The 19367-nt window shown below is 37.3% G+C and overlaps 4 protein-coding genes across 4 annotated transcripts; 1 reads left to right on the top strand and 3 right to left on the bottom strand.

Annotated features, from left to right (window-relative positions):
• Positions 1 to 4876: 4876 nt before the first annotated feature.
• Positions 4877 to 7378, bottom strand: LOC110722253. Its single transcript, XM_021901530.1, has 5 exons — positions 7083 to 7378; positions 6663 to 6974; positions 6203 to 6537; positions 5748 to 6121; positions 4877 to 5311 (listed from the first exon to the last, which is right to left on the bottom strand). Exons 1-5 carry the CDS (start codon positions 7376 to 7378, stop codon positions 4877 to 4879), a joined length of 1752 nt encoding a protein of 583 aa, XP_021757222.1.
• Positions 7379 to 10747: 3369 nt separating this feature from the next.
• LOC110722222 (protein COBRA-like) lies at positions 10748 to 14337 on the top strand. Its single transcript, XM_021901490.1, has 6 exons — positions 10748 to 11101; positions 11617 to 11696; positions 12253 to 12709; positions 13024 to 13183; positions 13275 to 13555; positions 13665 to 14337. Exons 1-6 carry the CDS (start codon positions 10987 to 10989, stop codon positions 13955 to 13957), a joined length of 1386 nt encoding a protein of 461 aa, XP_021757182.1. The 5' UTR covers positions 10748 to 10986; the 3' UTR covers positions 13958 to 14337.
• Positions 14230 to 16864, bottom strand: LOC110722220 (COBRA-like protein 4). The gene is made up of 6 exons (XM_021901489.1): positions 16604 to 16864; positions 16417 to 16496; positions 15875 to 16331; positions 15460 to 15607; positions 15084 to 15361; positions 14230 to 14817 (listed from the first exon to the last, which is right to left on the bottom strand). Exons 1-6 carry the CDS (start codon positions 16845 to 16847, stop codon positions 14534 to 14536), a joined length of 1491 nt encoding a protein of 496 aa, XP_021757181.1. The 5' UTR covers positions 16848 to 16864; the 3' UTR covers positions 14230 to 14533.
• Positions 16865 to 17262: 398 nt separating this feature from the next.
• On the bottom strand, positions 17263 to 18198 carry LOC110722254 (probable F-box protein At5g47300). Its single transcript, XM_021901531.1, has one exon. The coding sequence runs from the start codon at positions 18196 to 18198 to the stop codon at positions 17263 to 17265; it is 936 nt and encodes a 311-aa protein (XP_021757223.1).
• Positions 18199 to 19367: the final 1169 nt, after the last annotated feature.

Below are 19367 nucleotides of genomic sequence, written 5' to 3' on the forward strand. Positions count from 1 at the left end.
AGTTGAAAGTGTGTAATTGGTTTTGAACTATAGACTTTATTTCTTACTAGATGTGAAACTTGTAAATGTATTGTCCACATATTGCTTGCATTGTCGCTATTACATAAAATGATTAAGATAATAAAGGGGAATTGAACATAGTTAGTGACTTAGTGGAATAACCAACACAACGAAAATACGAATTAGTTATAGTCTAGCATGCTTACTAGATAATTTTAACCATTCTTATAAGTCTCTATGTAGAATTAATGAAACAGAAAGCTTGAATATTATTTCTCAGAGAACCACCATATATAATACAAGCTAAAACAATCCCAATCAAGATAGAATTAGGAAAGTATCAAAAGATATTATTAACTACCTAAAATATGCTATCAAAGATATCCTAAGATATTTGGAAAATATATCCTATTTTCCTCAATACCCCCCTCAAGTTGGAGCACTCGGATCATAGATGCCCAACTTGGAAAGAAGAAAATCAAACTGTGATTTCCCAAGTCCCTTGGTGAATATATCTGCTAACCGGAAAGAAGTAGGCACATAGGATGGAGATATTAACCCTTCATTGATTGCATCATGGACAAAATGACAGCCAACTTCAATGTGTTTGGTGCGTTCATGAAACACCGGGTTTTTAGCAATATGAAGGGCCGATTGACTATCACAAAACAACTTGATTGCCTGAGGATGTTCAATCCCCAAACTCAATAACAAGGCCTTTAACCATTTCAACTCCAACATAGCGGAACACATGGATCTATACTCTGCCTCAGACGATGAAGTAGCCACCGTAAGTTGCTTCTTGGTTTTCCAAGAAATTGGAGAATGACCAAGAAAAACAAGCCATTCTGTCAATGAACGACGAGTGAGAGGACATGCCGCCCAATCCGAATCACACCAATCCTGCAAGGTTAGATCACTAGTTGCACTCAACAGAATTCCTTGACCCGGGGTACCTTTCAAATATCGAACCACACGCAAGGCCGCTTCCCAGTGCTCAGAATGCGGCTCTTGCATAAATTGAGACAAAACATGCACTGAATAAGCCAATTCCGGTCGTGTAACCGAAAGATAAATCAATCTTCCCACTAATCTTCTATAGAATGCAGGGTCCTTGAGCAATTCACCATTAGCAAGGCCGAGCTTATGGTTTTGTGGAATAGGAAAACCAGTCGGCTTTGCCCCTAACAAACCTGCTTCAGAAATAATATCCAACGTATATTTTCCTTGGCACAAAAACACACCAGATGAACTACGAGCCACTTCTATACCCAAAAAATACTTCAAGGGACCAAGGTCCTTCATCTTAAAACAATCACCAAGGTAAGCTTTAAACACAGTCAAAGCAGCGGAATCGTTCCCAGAAAGAATAAGATCATCTACGTACACCAAGACATTAATCTGAACATTGCCTCTAGTGTATGTAAAAAGAGAGTAATGATAAGTGTCATTTATGTCGCTATTTTTAAGAGTTTTCTAGTTATTTTTTCATAGTTTTTATATCTTTTTACTTGGTTTTAATAACGTTTTATTACATTTGTCATGATTGCGTGTGAAATGTCGTTATTGCTCAATTTTGGCTTTTCTTGCATATTTTGGTTGCTTATGGCATTAGATTAAACTTTATTGGTTTATTATTATGTTTAGGAACACTTGGATAAGTTCATTGCTCAAGATTGAAGAAATATAAAACATAAAAGAACAAGTAATGAAGAAATGTGCACTTGATTTGCAATGATCGAACTTCAAACGCCTATATCTTTTGATCTACAAAACATTTTGGGGCAATTCTAATTGGAGATGAAAGCTTATCTTGAGAGCTTTCCAAAGACAGGCCATATGCCCAATTCCGTTGTAAAACGTGGGAGATATGCTCATTTGAAGCTGATCGGTTTGCCCAGTCCGATAGGAGCGGGCGCGCATCCTATGAGGAGCGCCCTGTCACGTGCCGACTACTTTGCCCTAGTCACGCACCGTGCGCCACCCGCTTACAGTCCGTCGTAAGATGAGTCAGGCTTTCTCCTTGGCACTTACTCCTTGTGCCCACGTAGCACAACTCCTTGTGCTGCTAGTATAAGTTTGCTAGCACGATCCCTTTGTGCTAACAAGTCCTCTTTGGTTGAACTAAGCACTCACCCTTAGTGCCTTAGTCCGAATTTACGACTAAGTGTCGTAGACAATTGAGCACCCAAGCTATCACCCTTGCTGGTATGCCCGATCACTCACTTGGCACCCTCGTGCCTTAGTTTTCCTCACACTCTCTAAGTGTTTCAAGGAAAGAGATTGAGTTGCAAGAGAACACAAGTGCTTCTGGAATGTCTTTTGTATTACTCTCAACTTATAGCTCTTAACTTGTTGATCTCCCAACTTGAATGTACAAATGAGCCTTGGAGCCTATTTATAGTGCTCCATCCTACTTACATGCTTCTCTAGAAAATTCCTAACCTCCTCAAATGGAGGGTTCTAGACTACAACAATCTAGAGTGTTCCCACCTCCTTAGGAACTACCTACATGGAGGTTTCTACATCCTTCCCTAGCTAGAATGTTCAAGACAACCCTAGAACATTCTAGAACGTACAACACTTATGCACATGGATAGAAGACCCTAGACACTTCTACTATGTACATGAAAACCCTTGAATATTCTAGAGACATTCCCTCTAGAATACTCCTTCAAAAGAACCTTGTAGATAGCTCCGGAACCTTCTAGAAGCATCTCGCGTTTTCCGGACTACCTGCTGCCAAAACTCGTATTTCGGGACCTTGTCTTGGAAAACTGACACCACCATCGTCTTCCTTGGCCCAAAATACTGTGGACCCCCGAATTTGGGCCCATTTGGACTTCATTTGGGTCTCCAAACCACCCATTATTGTGTTACTGTCAAGTGGGTGTTCACTAGGATTCTAAGCAAGGTGCAATATAAAGCTCTTTAGGGGGAAGTGCTTACCTGAGCACCAAGGCAAGCCCCCTAGCCCCGATTGTTGCCTTGCTGCCTAGTGACCCTCTTGACGCCCATCCTTGGTGTGGGAGATGACCCGTGACAGCCCGCTCCAAACTTTCTGGAACGATTCTGCCATATTTTGCTGCAACTAGGAGCGCCCGTGCACGAAATTGGAGCGCCCGCTCCTCTGCACGCTGCTCGACTTTGCGGAGCTTCCTAGGCAATTTAGTAAGGGTATAAATAGATTTTTTGCTCATTTTTAGAGGGGAGAATTCATATTTTCAGTAGTTTTAGGTTTTTAGAGAGAGAAACTCTCAAATTTTGGAGAGAGAAAGTGAGAGAAACAATGGTTTTCATGGATTTTGGATAATCAAAGGAGGAATTTGATGATTTGAAGATCTCCATTTTATATCAATGAGCATTTCTTACTCTCTTCTCTCTTTATGCTTTATTAATTTGTTAATCATGTTTGAGTAGATTACCTTCTACTAGGTGTTGAGTGAAGCTTTGTTATGGTTAATTGAGTTATTTGAGATAAATTTGATGATAATTGTGTGATTAAATTGATTGAATTGATGATGGCATGTTGTTTGTTTTAGATTGGATTGATCTCCCAAGATAGCAAACTTAATTGCATGTTAGTTCTAGTTTGACAAGGGATTGTGAATTAGAATTTATATATTTGATTGCATTTTGGGTAAATTTCTTCTATGCACCTAGTCAATGAGGGATCTAGGCTAGGAATTTGAGAGATTGCTCTTGATGGTAATTAATTCCCATTTTAATTCTTTCTTTGCATGATTGATTATCAAATCGATTCCCATTAACTTGTTAATTGTTCAAAATGGATCTTTGCCCCTAGTAGACTTTGTAATATCTTGATCTTTATATGTGTGTTAGTGTAGTTGTAGTGTCCACTATCCATAAACCGACTTCGGCGTAGCTTAAGCATTAGATCGAGAACAATCCAACATTACCGTTCCTTGTGGTTCGACTCCGAACTTACCACTAGACTTGTTTAGGGGTTAGTTTAGGATTATAATAAATTTTGTTTGGCCGTGAGGAGGTTAGTCAACGACCTAATTTCCCCGCGCTCAAGTAATCAGAGTAGGATTGAATGAAACCATACCCTTTTAAAGTTGTCGTTAGATTTGCAAACCAACACCGCGGAGCCTGTTTCAACCCATACAACGACTTCCTCAAACGACACACCAAGGATGGATCAGAACTCTCAAACCCGGGGGGCAATTTCATGTACACCTCCTCATCGAGATCACCATGTAAGAAGGCATTGTGAACATCCATCTGATGAAGATCCCAATTTTTAGAAGCCGTTATTGCAAGAAAAGCTCGAATTGTAGTCATCTTAGCCACGGGAGCAAAAGTTTCACCATAATCGATGCCTTCCTGCTGATGATTACCAAAAACAACCAAGCGAGACTTGAGTCGCTCAACTTGACCATTAGACAAAAATTTTGTCTTGTACACCCATTGACTTCCTAAAGCTTTCTTCCCTGGAGGAAGATGTTCTAAAGTCCATGTGCCATTATCTTCTAAAGCTTTTATTTCTTCTTTCATGGATTGCTTCCACCCCTCATACTTCATAGCCTCTTTGAAAGACTTAGGTTCTTTGTCATGAACAATGGCTGCAAGAAACTTGCGATAATTCACAGAAAATTTGACACAATTTATATAATGTGCTAAAGGATAAGGAGTACCTGAAGAAGTGTTGGAGGATGGAGTGGACGTAGACGGACTATTAGCAAAAACGGAGTGAGTCACATAATCACGAAGCTTGACAGATGGAATTTTTTCACGAAAACCGCGACCTAACTCCTCATGTTCACGTACCTCAAGATGCTCAGGAGAAGCATGGTGCTGCTCGGCACCCATGTTGCTGCTGCTGTGAGGCTCGGCAGTCATGTCGCTGCTGCTATGCGGCTTGACGGGGGTCTGCCAGACAGCGTCTGGGTGTGCAGCAGACTGCTCCGCGGCCTGGCTGCGGGTTGTGTCCTGTGGCTGCGGGGTGATCTGCCGTAGCCTCTGTAGCTGGCTGCCCTGAGTGTGGCTGACCCGGGGCAGCTTGCTCTTCCTCATTGAAGCCATCAATAACGCCATTTTCATCATCAGATATCTCGTACTCCAAAAAATCCCCATGAACTTCACTATTTGTGTCAAAAAATTCCGGCACTATGTTCACATCAACCGGAGTACCAAAAGGAAACACATCCTCAACAAACTTCACATCTCGAGAGACAAAAAAAAAATTCGACTCAAGATCATACAACTTCCATCCCTTCTTCCCAAAAGGATAACCCAAAAACACACATTTTCTACTCCGACTCGCAAATTTGTCTCCATTAGTTTTCTGATTATGAGCAAAACAAAGACAACCAAAGGTACGAATTGCATCAAACAAGGGTGGTTTATCAAATAATAATTCGAAAGGTGTTTTATTTTGAAGCAAGGGAGTGGGAGTACGGTTAATTAGGTGAGCTGCGGCAAGAACACACTCCCCCCAAAAATAAATGGGCAATTTGGCTTGAAACCTTAACGCTCTCCCAACTTCAAGAATGTGTTTGTGTTTGCGCTCAACCCTCCCATTTTGCTGAGGAGTACCCACACAAGAGGTTTGAAAAATAATTCCAGTGGCACGAAAATAATCAAACAAACAATTAAATTCCGTACCATTGTCACTCTGCACAATTTTAATGGTTTGGGAAAACTGTTTATCCACCATTGCAACAAAAGCCAAAAAAAGTTCTTAAAACCTCAGTTTTATCAATTAATAAATAAATCCAAACTGCTCGAGAATAATCATCCACAATAGTCAAAAAATACCGAGCTCCACACGACGAAACATGTCGATATGGACCCCACAAATCACAATGTACTTTCTCAAAACTCCTAGAAGCTCTACTATCACTTAAAGGAAATTTATTTCGAGGATGTTTAGCACGCATACATACTTCACACCCTTTATCTAAACAAGCTTTATTGCTACTAACATGAGGAAATAACTTAACTACTTTCTCGGAAGGATGACCCATTCGACGATGCCACAACTCCAAATCTGAGGATGCTTCAACAACGCCTACAAGGTGCACCGAATCCGAATTGCTAAAATAATATAGTCCGTCTCTCCTAGCTCCCATTCCAATCAGCTCCTTCGCTTGGTCTTGTATATCACACATATAAGAATTAAATTGGACAAAACAATTAAGCTCATTAGTAAGTTGAGATACTCAAATCAAATTACAACTCAAATAGGGGACATAAAGAACACCGGTGAGGGTGATCTTGTCCGATAAACGAACTAAACCAACTAAAGAGGCAACCACTGTGTCCCTGTTAGGTAATCCAACAGGACACTCAAAAGAACGAGTATCAAACAACCAAGAGTCTTTGCCGGTGACATGGTGAGTGGCTCCGGTGTCAATAATCCATGAAGTAACATCAAACTTACCATTCAAACGATTTTCATTGGCTTTACCAAATAAACCCGTGATCGCCTTCCATTGCTCAGATGTGAAAGCTTGACCATGAGAAGGAGCATCCGAACCCAAGATTGCATTAGCCCGTGCCGAGCCTTGACTACGACCAACCGAGGTTGTCCCCCCTGGCTACTATCACTCGTGCCTGGGGGGATACCCATGAAGTTCGAAGCACTTGTTCTCTATATGCCCCCTTTTTTGCAATGATTGCATATTTTATCTGACCAACATCGAGAAGTCTCATGACCACCCTTCTTACACTTAGCACACACTGAACCACTAGAGGTGCGATCAGACCCTTCACGACCTCGAGCACCACCTCTACGAACAACAAAACCGACAGCTTGTTGTGGTTCCTCTCGAACCCTATCAAAGCTTCGGACAAGCTCATCTTGTGAGACTTGTTGATAAGCTTTATTTAATGTGAGCAGAGGGTCTTGTGCTAATATATTAGATCTAGTTTGAGCATAATAATCAGAACAAAGACCTAATAAAAATTGTTGGAGCCTATCATCTTCACGCCTTTTCTCATGTTGCCTACCAACATTACATGTACACTTCCCACACTTTCAATTAATTAATGGTTCAAGTTTGGCAAGTTCATCCCACAAAACTTTTAATTTGCCAAAGTAAATAGCCACTGACATATTTTTAGTTTGCTCACATCTATTTATTTGAGCCTTCAAATTTTGAATACGAGGACCATTAACAACACAAAATCTTTCATGCAAATCACCCCACAAACTTTTTGCATTATCATAATTAGAAAGCATAGATTTTACCTCCGGATCGATCGTGTTCATGAGCCATGAAACGAGCATACAGTGCAACCGAATTGGAGTGATAAAGTCACCAGGCCTATCATGCGCCCCTAGATAGAATGGTGAATTAGTTTCTATTTTTTGTGGTGGCGGTGGTGGTGGTGTATCATCACCGGCCATGGCTAAATTTTATGAAAAAAAAACTCTGGCTCTTATACCATGTAGAATTAATGAAACAGAAAGCTTGAATATTATTTCTCAGAGAACCACCATATATAATACAAGCTAAAACAATCCCAATCAAGATAGAATTAGGAAAGTATCAAAAGATATTATTAACTACCTAAAATATGCTATCAAAGATATCCTAAGATATTTGGAAAATATATCCTATTTTCCTCAATACTCTAGGAGTAATATTTTATTTTATTTTTAATAAAAAAATTACAAAAAAAAAGGTTTAATTTTGTAACTTAATATGTGTTCATGAGACACGTTGGGAGTGTTAGACAATTTGATAGTCCAAACTCAAAAGGTATACACAAACTATTGGGTCAGTCAAGCCTGACCAAATAGTTCGTGCGGCGGAGGAGATGACGATTACGACGATGACAAAAATGGTGGATCTCCTTCTCTCCCTGTAGGCAACGATGACGATGAAGACTAACGGCGAAGGAGAGAAGCAAGGTAATTCATGGCGGAAGAGAGAGAAAATTTAATTCTCGGTTTTTCAAAAAATGCCCAAAAAATCGAATTGGGGCTTTCTTGTGATTATATGTTGAAATTTTTGGTCTCATATGATTATATGTTGAATAGTGAGCATTTTGATGACAAATGCATGTATTTTGGTTGAAAAATGAGCAAGTTATGTTATACGTACCCATGACCTATAGTATGAGCTTTTCAATGAAGGTTCTGCCATTGTATACATATTATCAAACAAATTATACATATCCTCAAACAAGCTATGTATATCCTCCATCAAATAATTTATATCCTCCAATAATTTATACATATCATCTACTAGCTGGATCATATCCTCTATTGGTTATATGATATTATGGCTGAATGATATCCTCTATTGGCTATCTAATATCATTTATGATTGTGTCTATGATATTCTTTATTGGTTGGATGATACCTCTACTGGTTGGATGATATCCTCTATTGGCTATATGATACCATAACAGGATGATATCCTCTAGTGGCTATATAATATCATTTATGATTGTATCTATGAACACATATTCTCTATTGGCTATATGATATTATCATCCTCTATTGGCTATATGATATTATCCAACCATAATATCATATAGTCAATAAAAATAACCATCTAGCCAGTAGAGGATATCATCCAACCAATATAAGATGTCAAAAATTTCGTCTGATTGACGCAATACCTTCTCAAAGGTATATTAGCGGCTGTTTATAAACTGTGTTTGGTATACACAATGGTTGGTTATAAATTTCTATTATTTGTATGATAAATGAGTCCTTTCCTCCTTTTATTTTATCATTGAGTATTTTTTAAAAATGCAAATGTCATTCTCAATAAGCTACCTAACTAACATTTCAATTTTACATTTTTGAGCTCTTTGGCCACATGACAAAATCAAGATGATTTATTTAAATATGATGCATAAGTAAATGATGATCATCATTTCATCGATGCCCTTTTCTATAAGAAAATCATGTACAACTTTTTCGATATAAAATATGTGGGACACATTGATATGGACTATTTAAACTACTTTGTGAATACATGGTGATTGGTGATATATATTTAATTGAGAAACTTGTCAATTACTACCTAGCAAACTTGTCTCTTATAAATTACTACAATTTGATTATGATTTTGCAAATTACTACCTCGTGCTTAATTTTGCTACATTATAACATACATTTTGGTGAATTTGGTCTACAAATAACATCATAATAATATATGCTAATGTAGTAATGTGCTTATTGGGGTTTTTGATAAATAAATAGTAAAACAAATAAATAGAAAAATTAAACAAAAACCAATAATTACTCTGGTTCTCTTAGTCAAAAATTAATTCTATGTTTGGGCCATATTATTTTAAATTATACTATCATATTGTATGAACTAATCTAAACATTATTATTAATTTAAATTTAAACTTTTTTTTATTAATCAAGTTAAAAACTTAAAATATAGATGAAACCATTGTACCCTAATCTACCCATATCTCTTTTATGATATCTCCTCTTTCCACTATCAATTCTACAAAAGTTGGAAAAGCAAATTAATATTGCCATTGTAGGATCCAAAAAACTCAAAAATTAGTTCTGATTAATTCAATGAAATTGGGATATGTTATGATTTTGGGTATATATAATTTTTTTTCTTGTCTTTTTATATAATTTTCTTGGCATTTTATAAAACCCCCTAAAGATTCATTAGTATCTATTATGATGTCATTTGAATGTCATATTCAATGAAAGTTACACTTAAATAATAATATACACCGTAATAAACACGAATTAATTTATTGAATAATAAACCATAATTTGCAAAAAAGAATTTAAAGATAGTAATTCACAAGAAGACAAGTTTGCCAAATAGTGATTGACAAAATGGTCTATTTTAATTTGGGTTTGCCATGTTACAAACCCAAATTCCATGTTTCCAATATCCTGCCTCAAACTCGATCCGCACCTACATTTTCATCGCAAATTTTTTTCTGGTCTCGCACCATAAAAATGAACATTTACTAGAAACAAAATGATCATTTACTAGAAAAAGAATGAACATTTAATTATTTGAAGAAATTTCTAGAAATCGAGTTTTTCTCTTATGGCGATCTCAGAATCGCACGGAGATTATTGGTGCAACAGCGATGACAACGGTGATGGCGGCGGATTATTGCGATTCTCTTCGCCAGAGAGGTAGTGCAGCTGGTGGTGCGAGTATTAAAGCTTCTACTTCTTCTTCAATGGCGGAAGAAGCGGAGGATTCGAAAAAAATCTCTAATGGAGAAGCCGGTGATGATGACAAACTTGTTGATGGCGCTGAGAGCTAGTAATGATAGTGAAAGGAATAATTATGAGAATGTTAATGATGAAGGTGAAGCTAAGGTTGTTAATGGCGGTGGAGCTCACGATTTTGAAACCGCGATTCAGTACTCGTATTGGTAAAATATGTTAGTTAGAAAATGAACATTTATTTTACACGAATGAACATCATACTGTATGAAAATGAGCATTAAGTTACTAAGTATTATTGTAAAATAAGTTAGTTAAAAATGTTCATTTTTATCAGAGTAAATGTTCATTTTTGACTGAGGGACCAGCCAACTCTAACTGGTCTCGAGAGAGTCGAGACTAACTATTAACAACTAAATTTTTATAGATTAGTACATTAGTTAACCAAGTCAAACCTCAACATACGTATCAATGTATGTGATGCTCTAATTATCGTTCGGCCCAATCCATGATCACCCCTAAATTCGGCCCTAATACAAACTCCATATAAAAAATTAATTCTCAACTATCATGCATAATAAAATGGATTAATTTTGGATCTGAATATCTGATAGCTGATGCACAATTGCGCATAAGCACATTACAGCCAGGACGGCAGTCGGCAAGACTACACACACCGACAGTCAGTAGTCAAATCATTTATTGTTTTAAAGCGCAGCCAAACTTCCTGCTACTTCCTTCCTTCTCACATACCCTCTACTCTTCTTCATCTTCATCTTCATCTACCTCACTCTTTCTCTTTCTCTCTCCTCCATTTTCAGATCTTCTGGGGTCTAAAAATGGAGTCTTCTTCATCTTCCTGCAGCTGCAACTGCAGTAGATCCATTGCTAAACTCACCAGTTTCACTCTTTTCTTTGCTGTCCTACTTTCTTGCTCCTTTTTTACATCAACTGGTAATTACCCACTTCACTTCTCTTGTTTATTTTATTGTTTTTTGCTCTAATTTGTGTTTTTTTCAATCAAATCAACCATGTTGTTGTTATTCAATTGATTTTTTTATTGCTGTAGTTAATTTAGTACTTCTTAATTTTAGTCAAATTGGGTGAATTTATCTTCTGGGTATTGTTGATTTTGCTTTGTTATTGAGATTTGAGCTGAATTTATTGCCAATTTTGTGTTTTGGAATGTTGGCTGTTTTTGCTAAATTTGTACAGTGATTGATGATGCAGGATTTAATGTTTTATTGGTTGCTTTAGAAATTGGAAAATGAAAGTTAATGTGATTAGTTGAAATTACTAATTATGTTACCTTACTTTAATGAAAAGGAAAGAATAATTAAGGTTATGAGATCATTGTTGATTTGATCTGTTAATTTGGATCAATTTGATTATATTTATTGGATGTTATGCTTGAATTATGCTAAGATCTAATCACACTCTTTGTGTTTGATTGCTGATCTCTTTTGTAGAAGCTTATGATGCACTTGATCCGAATGGAAATCTTACTATCAAATGGGATGTTATCAATTGGACCCCTGATGGATATCTTGTAAGTATTACTAGACCAAAGTTTTGTTATTTTGGAATTATATCGTTGTTTTTGTACGTGACTAGATTAGTTGGTTAAAGTCTTGTGGTTGGTACCTAGATCAAATTTTGTCCGTCTACATCACTGCACTTAGTGGCTCCCTTGACACTAGAATAAAAGTAATAAGAGTAATTTGCAATCAAGATATGTAATTATGTGAAGCCCTCCGAATTTATATTTTTGCCTAGACTTGTTGGTTAGAGGCTTGAGGGTTTAGTTAGTTAGTTAGTTTGTTTGTTGTCTTTTGGATGTTGCAAGGTTATGCCCGCTTTTGATTCAAAGCGTTTAGAATGCCTGCCATTTACGTGGATTCAATTAGTTTGTTATCAGCCACATTAAGAACAATCTTTCCTAAGCCATGTACACGAGATTGCTAAATCATCAAGTTTCATTTTGTTGACTTAATTTCTACTTCAGCGAATTATGTCATTATACGCAAACATTATAGTGAGAAGCAAATTTGTGTCTCTTCCCCGTTTCTTTCGTTAGTTAAATCCTTATGCTTTGTTTCTGGCAGGCTGTTGTCACAATGATTAACTTCCAGCAGTACCGCCATATTCAAACCCCAGGGTGGACACTTGGATGGACATGGGCCAAAAAGGAGGTAATATGGAGTATGGTGGGTGCACAAACCACAGAACAAGGAGATTGTTCAAAATTCAAAGGGAACATTCCTCATTGTTGTAAAAAGGATCCATCAGTGGTAGATTTGCTTCCTGGAACACCTTACAACCAGCAAATCGCTAACTGCTGCCGTGGAGGGGTACTAACTGCCTGGGGCCAGGACCAAGCCAATGCTGTTGGCGCTTTTCAGATTAGTGTAGGTCAAGCGGGAACATCTAATAAGACAGTTAAGCTGCCAAGAAATTTCACACTGATGGCACCAGGGCCTGGATATACTTGTGGGCCAGCAAAGATTGTGAGGCCAACCCAGTTTACGACATCTGATAAACGAAGAACCACTCAAGCTTTGAGTAAGTGGCCTGCTTATTAATCTTAGGCATTTGTTGTTTTATATTAGGCATTTGGTTTGTTGATTGACTTGGTCCTTGAACTTATGAATCATGGTGGAAAGTGCATCTCTCTCTAAGCAAGATACTAAATATAGTTTCTGACTTATCTGTGAAACTTATAACTGATAGTTTCAGATTCATATGCCAATTCTTAAATTTATTGTTCTCGATTATGCTTTCCAATGATGTTTCTGTGGTTACTAGAGCTTATATATCTTACTGATGTTGAGATGATTTCAAAGTTTACTAATAGCAACAACATTTCTTCATGGCAGTGACTTGGAACATAACTTGCACATATTCTCAGTTCTTGGCTCAGAAGACTCCTACTTGCTGTGTTTCTCTCTCCTCATTTTACAATGACACTATCGTACCCTGCCCAACTTGCTCTTGTGGATGTCAAAACAACATAACCCAACCAGGAAGCTGTGTTGAGTAAGTGACCTTATCATAGTGGTTTTTTTGTGAAAAAAATTTCATATATACTCTTTTTGTTCTGACTAAAAGGTGATAATTGCAATTGCAGAGCGGACAATCCCTATTTAACTTCAGCCATTTCAGCTGGTGGACCAAAATCTAGTAACAAACCTCTACTTCAGTGTACCAGTCACATGTGTCCAGTTCGAATTCATTGGCATGTCAAGGTCAATTACAAGGATTATTGGCGTACTAAGGTTACTATCACAAACTTTAACTACCGAATGAACTACTCGCAATGGAATCTGGTTGTGCAGCATCCCAATTTTAATAATCTCACACAATCATTTAGTTTCATGTACAAAGGATTGACGCCTTATGATGGTTTGAGTAAGTATCATCTCTTTGAATTTACTAAATAATGTACCAATCAAGTGTTGATTGATTGTAATTGTTTCTAATGATTCTCTACTGGGTAATTTGATGTTGTTTGTTACAGATGACACTGCCATGCTATGGGGAATTAAGTTCTATAACGATTTTCTAAATGAAGCTGGGCCTTTCGGGAATGTGCAGTCAGAGCTGCTATTTCAGAAAGACAAAACAACTTTTAGTTTTGAGAAAGGATTTGCTTTTCCACGGCGGGTGTACTTTAACGGAGATAACTGTGTGATGCCTCCTCCAGATGCTTACCCATGGCTACCAAATGCTAGTTCGAGACCTGTTATCTCTCTTCTACAACCCGTCATGACTATCTTGGCTGCCCTGGCTTTCTTACTTGCGTATGCTTAGAGAGAAACATGTCAGCTTTCCAGATTTCTCTAGACTCACTAGTGTGATGGACTTTCACCTTGACTTGACCAACTGCTCTCATTGCTGCTTAAAGTCCAGTGATGCAATATGACCCTGTTCAGGTATACCATTCATCGCTTCTAGAAAGAGCGTACATTGTCTAATGAAGTGTTTGTCTAATGAAGTGTTGAAAATGAGAATCTGATGCCGTTTTGTTTAGAGATAGGCTCTTTTGTACACGTATTTATACTTTTAATTTATATTCTTTTTTTTTTTATTATTCTTCATAGAGTATTTATTGAGACGTGTATTTCAGTCGTTGTAACTTGTAAAAACTCTGGCCATGGAAATGCAAGTGTTATATAGAGTTGCTTGTTGTATTTGCTGTGGTGCATTCAATATTTGATGAAATTCACAAAGTTCATCCTTCAGAAATATTGCAGGATGATTTGTATTCAAATTCGATCTAAAAATACGCAGTACAATTGTATAACTCTTTTAAATCAAGGCAGAAGTCTAGCTTAATGCACACTTACTCAAAAATTCACAAGCAACGTGTTGGTGAAAGAGCATTACCTAATATATAAGAAGAACCATTAATGTGTATGTACCGGCTACCATTAAGTAAGCGAAGGAAATCATACTGGCCGAGCTTGGTAGTGAAGGATATGCATCTGGTGGTGGAAGTCTGCATTCATCTCCATTGAAGTAAACTTTCCTAGGAAATGCCCATCCTTGTCTGAAGGTGAATGTGCTTTTGTCTTTCTGTAGAAGTACTTCAGACTGCACATTCCCATCAGGTCCAGCTTCCATTAAAAGATCATTATAAAACTTCGTACCATAGAACATACCAGTATCATCTGCGAAAAAAGAAATAGGAAGTTACAAATCAGAGGGGGCTTTAGCGCGATTACTTTGTAACTGCTGCTTGTTATAGCAGCAAGTACTTGAGAAATGTTAGAATATATAACATGCCCTAGAATAATCATAAATTCATTATCACTTCTGAACATATATAATCTTTTATTCAAGGAGTTTTTGCTGTCTATTTAGTATTTACTAGGAGTTCAATATCAAAAACAAAGTGTGTTAGTTGTATAAAAATTTTCTGGTTAGAGGCACTTACTAACTGAATGATACGGTACTACAGGCTTGTAGTCAAAGCTGAAAACTTGGGTGACATTGTTAAGATTGGGATGTTGAACCACCAATGTCCACTGAGTATAGTTCATCCGATAATTGAAATTAGTTACTGATATCTTGGCACGCCAGTAATCCTTATAATTGATCTTGACATGCCAGTGGACTCGAATAGGGCACATATGATGTGTGCATTGTAGAAGAGGCGCGTTATCCTTCCTTGGAGTGTTTATTCCTCTTGAGTGTGATTTCTTTGAGTTCATCCTACATTTCAGTCAGGCACATAATGGAATTATATATGCTACTGATTTTGTTGTATATTTTCTAAATTAGGGAGGTATATATATCTATCGGTCATTTACCTGATACAGCTACCTTTGTTGTGGCAACCACAAGAACAAGATGGACAAGGAACGATTGTGTCATTGTAGAAAGAAGAGAAGGATACACAACATGATGGGTTCTTTGAAGCCAGAAACTGCGAATAAGTGCATGTTACATTCCATGTCACTGCAAGTTGAGCAGCAATCTGTTCAGTATGCTAACATTACAGTAGAGTACTTCAAAACATTCTGGTTGAAATATATTTGTCAGTTCAAGTATACACTTAAACTGCATGTATATTTCATAACAAAACATGATTAACATGAAGTAGCTAACAAGTCAGATAACTAACAGATTTGCAAATTTGTATTTTGTTTGTGATTAGGATTTAGGGATGTCATTAAGGGCGTTGATGGGGAGTGTGGGAGGTGATTTACAAGGAAAAATTCTTACTGAGCGCTTGAGTTTTCCTTCGGCGATCAGAGGTGAGGAAAACTGTGGAAGGCACAATTTTTGCTGGGCCACAAGTATAGCCAAGACCAGGTCCTAGCAATGTAAAATTCTGAGGGAGCTTCACAGTCTTGTTTGATGTGCCAGCCTGCCCAACACTGACTTGGAAGGCAGAGATCGCGGCAGTAGGGTCCTGTCCCCATGCTGCAACTACTCCACCCTTGCAACAGTTTGCAATCTGCTGGTTATAGGGTACTCCTGGAAGCAAGTCCACCACTGTCGGGACCTTCTTACAGCAGTGAGGCACGTTGCCCTTAAACTTGGAGCAGTCCCCTTGTTCAGTAGTCTGTGCTCCCACCATTGACCATATCACTTCTTTCTTCGCCCACATCCATCCTATTGTCCACCCAGGGCTCATTATTTGCCGATACATTTGGAAGTTGTTTATCGTGACCACTGCCTGTTAAAAGTGCAACATATATGTCTCTTGTCTCTTGTCTTTGAGAAGTTGATTTCTTAAAATAGATGAGAAATTCGGTACTTACCACATAACCATCTGGAGCCCAAGACATTACATCCCATTTGACTGTTATGTTACCATTTGGATCTAATGGATCATATGCCTCTGTAATTTTGAAGGGTAATAGATTCAGTTAATAGGAAAGATCATAAAATAAGCCTTATTCTTGCAAAATTATATTTGTTTACAACAATACAAGCTCGGAGCATTACCTGCTTGACAGGAAAGCATGAGAACAGCAAGTGCAACATAGAGCGCGAACTTCAGTTCAGCTTGTGCAACTAAATACCTTTCTTTCGCAACGTGTTTTTGGATCAAAGGTACACATGTTTTACACCCCATGTTCTTTTTTTTAGCAGAAACACTGAGGAATACTTGTGAAAAAACAGATAAAGATGAGATAATATATGGAATTGGTTCACCTGGGATTGTTAGGTGTGTCATGAGATATTTCATATTTCATGTTCCATTTTATCTACTATCTGATTGGTCAGTTGGTCTGATTACTTCCTTTTTAAGTAAGATTTTAGTGAGGAAATGAACTGAAGATTAATTATGTTTTAGAGACAGTTGAGCGTAAAAAGGTCAGCAATATCTCTCAATCATGTAGGAAAGCTAGAGTCTACCAAAGTTAGCTGATATTATTTTGGTATGAATTGTTAGCCAAGTATACATCATTCTATACCATACATTAGCGTACTATACAGAGATCAACCGATACATAAATATGTTATTTGTGTTCAGACATTATTATAATCTTATAATCGACAAAAATTAAACATTATAATTCTATTTTTGCTAACCAAAGGCAAATTAAACACGAACACGAAAAATATTAAATCATTTAAATGTACTCCATAAAATATTTTATCTAAACACGGACCAATTTTGTTCTTTCATCACCATCCTCATCATGGTACGTCAAAATCTTCCTTTGGTTTCGCTTGTGCAGTACTAAGCTCTCCATATAAATGTCAAAATACATATGACCATCATTATAATCTTCCAAATGTTGTATCCGGTGACTTCTGAAGTTATAAGAATACAATCTATCTCTATTAAATACGAAAAATGTATTCTTATCAACATCAAAAATCTTGGTACGAATACTTGTTGTAAGAAACTGAAGAGCTTTTGAATTTGAATCTCCAGTATACCACAGCCGCCATGATTTAGATTTATCCCCACCATATTCGACCAAAACCCATATGCAGGCACGATCCGAAGACATAGCGAAAATTGCTATAGACTCACCAAGGACAAAATTAATTTTAACTAGACCTGGTTGTCTAAGAGCATCAGGCAAATCCACAAAGATGAATTCCTCGGAATCATAATCGAACGATACAAGATGATTATGTACGCCACGAGGTTTATCCTTTTCAAAGCCTAACCAGTACATAGAACCCTTACAATAAAATTCATCCCCGTCATTATAACTTAAAAGGCCTCGAACGTGAGCATCCGACCTATCTTTGATCCTCCAAAGGTTATCATTTGATGAGTAAATCACTATCGAAAACTCAGAGTAATCAAAAGCAACAACCTTATAATCATTAGTAGACAGGGCGAAACCTGGCCGAAATATCAAAGTGAAACAAGGACAAGGGGGGATCGACCAATACTTTCGAATAGAGGGATTATAATATACCATCTCATCCTCCTCCGGCGTAATTTCATAAAATGCATGCATCACAATTAATCCATAAGAGCTCCATATTACAACACACTTATCAGGAGTTTTAAATATTTCATCAATTTTTCTGAATGTGTCGATACTATAAACTATACTTTTGTAGCATTCCATGGCTATCACGTACTTGGGCTTTTTTGTTGTAAATTTGAAGATGCAAAAAACTGAAATAAGAAGAACCAATTAATGAACACCAGCTTTTACAAACACACCTTAATCTCATTAAGCTTTTCGTCGGCAGCCTCGCTAAAATCTCCGTCCACAAATCCATCGATAAACCCGGCAATGCTTCTGCCATTGATTCACAATTTAAAGTTCTTACAGAAGATTGGAAATAACAGGTTACAGGAAAAATACACTTTATTAATCTCCGTCCGATTTACTTCTAATAATCCTAACTAAAGTTTATAAATTTGTTAGAAAGGGACTTATATTTTCACTTTTTTGTGAAAAAGGACTTTATATGTTCAAAGTGAAGGGTTTTAGGTATTTTGAGCGGAATTTCATGAATCTCATTCATACGCACCTAAACAGATCTCATGCATATACAAATAAAGGATCACATAATAGTTTAGAATTAACTTTTGATGCGTGAATTCTCAAACTTTCTTCTATCTTCTTGCGGAGATTAGAGCCCCAATTGTTGCTTCTCTAATATTGGTCCACAAGTGTAGATCGAACCTCCACCAATGCTTGTTGGACGGGAGAGATTAGTCTCCTCTTCTATGGAGAACTTCAAACTGGTTGTAGAGAGAGAGGAAGGAAAAAAATATTACGTTGTTTCTTTTATAAAAGATGAACGTGGTTATCTTTTTCCCCAAGCCCTTTATTATATATAATCATATTATCCAATTAGGGCAAGACCTATTCCTATCTTACTCCTTATGGCCAGTCATTCACTAAGCTCAACTTTTGGACTCGGTATTCTTGTTTCGACCTAACATCGTAATGTGTTACCTCATAGGATCCATTTAGTTGGCATTGGTTTAACCCAATGATCAATATTGGTCTCTAGCAAGACGTAAAGACAACCCAACTAAACGAACTTATTATCTCCATAATACGATCCGTATTATATCAGTAATTGCACGAGAGTCGAGGACACATTTCCTTCTCAAAGTGGTGAAAAAAGGCCTTATAAGTCACTTTTGTTGTGAGGAGGGACCTTGACATCGGAATATAGCCATTGACTTTACTTTTCCGGTGTTGACCATCACTCATGTGGCACGTGATGTTTTAAAAAGGCCCTTTCGTTCATTTTTTCATTCCCCACGTTATCACGT

The sequence above is a fragment of the Chenopodium quinoa genome, unplaced genomic scaffold (assembly GCF_001683475.1).
Source record: "Chenopodium quinoa cultivar QQ74 unplaced genomic scaffold, ASM168347v1, whole genome shotgun sequence".
NCBI classification, from domain to species: domain Eukaryota; kingdom Viridiplantae; phylum Streptophyta; class Magnoliopsida; order Caryophyllales; family Amaranthaceae; genus Chenopodium; species Chenopodium quinoa.

Bases quoted from the DNA above. Each gene is read 5' to 3' on its own strand.
- LOC110722253 (XM_021901530.1), bottom strand. From the start codon at position 7,378: ATGGCCGGTGATGATACACCACCACCACCGCCACCACAAAAAATAGAA. The intron at 6,975-7,082 runs GTCAGTGGCTAT...TAATGTTGGTAG, and splicing joins TGTGAGCAAACTAAAAATAT to GCAACATGAGAAAAGGCGTG. The intron at 6,122-6,202 runs GTAATTTGATTT...GTGATATACAAG, and splicing joins TTATGTCCCCTATTTGAGTT to ACCAAGCGAAGGAGCTGATT.
- LOC110722222 (XM_021901490.1), top strand. From the start codon at position 10,987: ATGGAGTCTTCTTCATCTTCCTGCAGCTGCAACTGCAGTAGATCCATT. The intron at 12,710-13,023 runs GTAAGTGGCCTG...TCTTCATGGCAG, and splicing joins AAGAACCACTCAAGCTTTGA to TGACTTGGAACATAACTTGC. The intron at 13,556-13,664 runs GTAAGTATCATC...TGTTTGTTACAG, and splicing joins GACGCCTTATGATGGTTTGA to ATGACACTGCCATGCTATGG.
- LOC110722220 (XM_021901489.1), bottom strand. From the start codon at position 16,847: ATGAAATATCTCATGACACACCTAACAATCCCAGGTGAACCAATTCCA. The intron at 16,497-16,603 runs GTAATGCTCCGA...TCAAAATTACAG, and splicing joins CATGCTTTCCTGTCAAGCAG to AGGCATATGATCCATTAGAT. The intron at 14,818-15,083 runs GTAAGTGCCTCT...CTTTTTTCGCAG, and splicing joins AGTACCGTATCATTCAGTTA to ATGATACTGGTATGTTCTAT.
- LOC110722254 (XM_021901531.1), bottom strand. From the start codon at position 18,198: ATGGAATGCTACAAAAGTATAGTTTATAGTATCGACACATTCAGAAAA.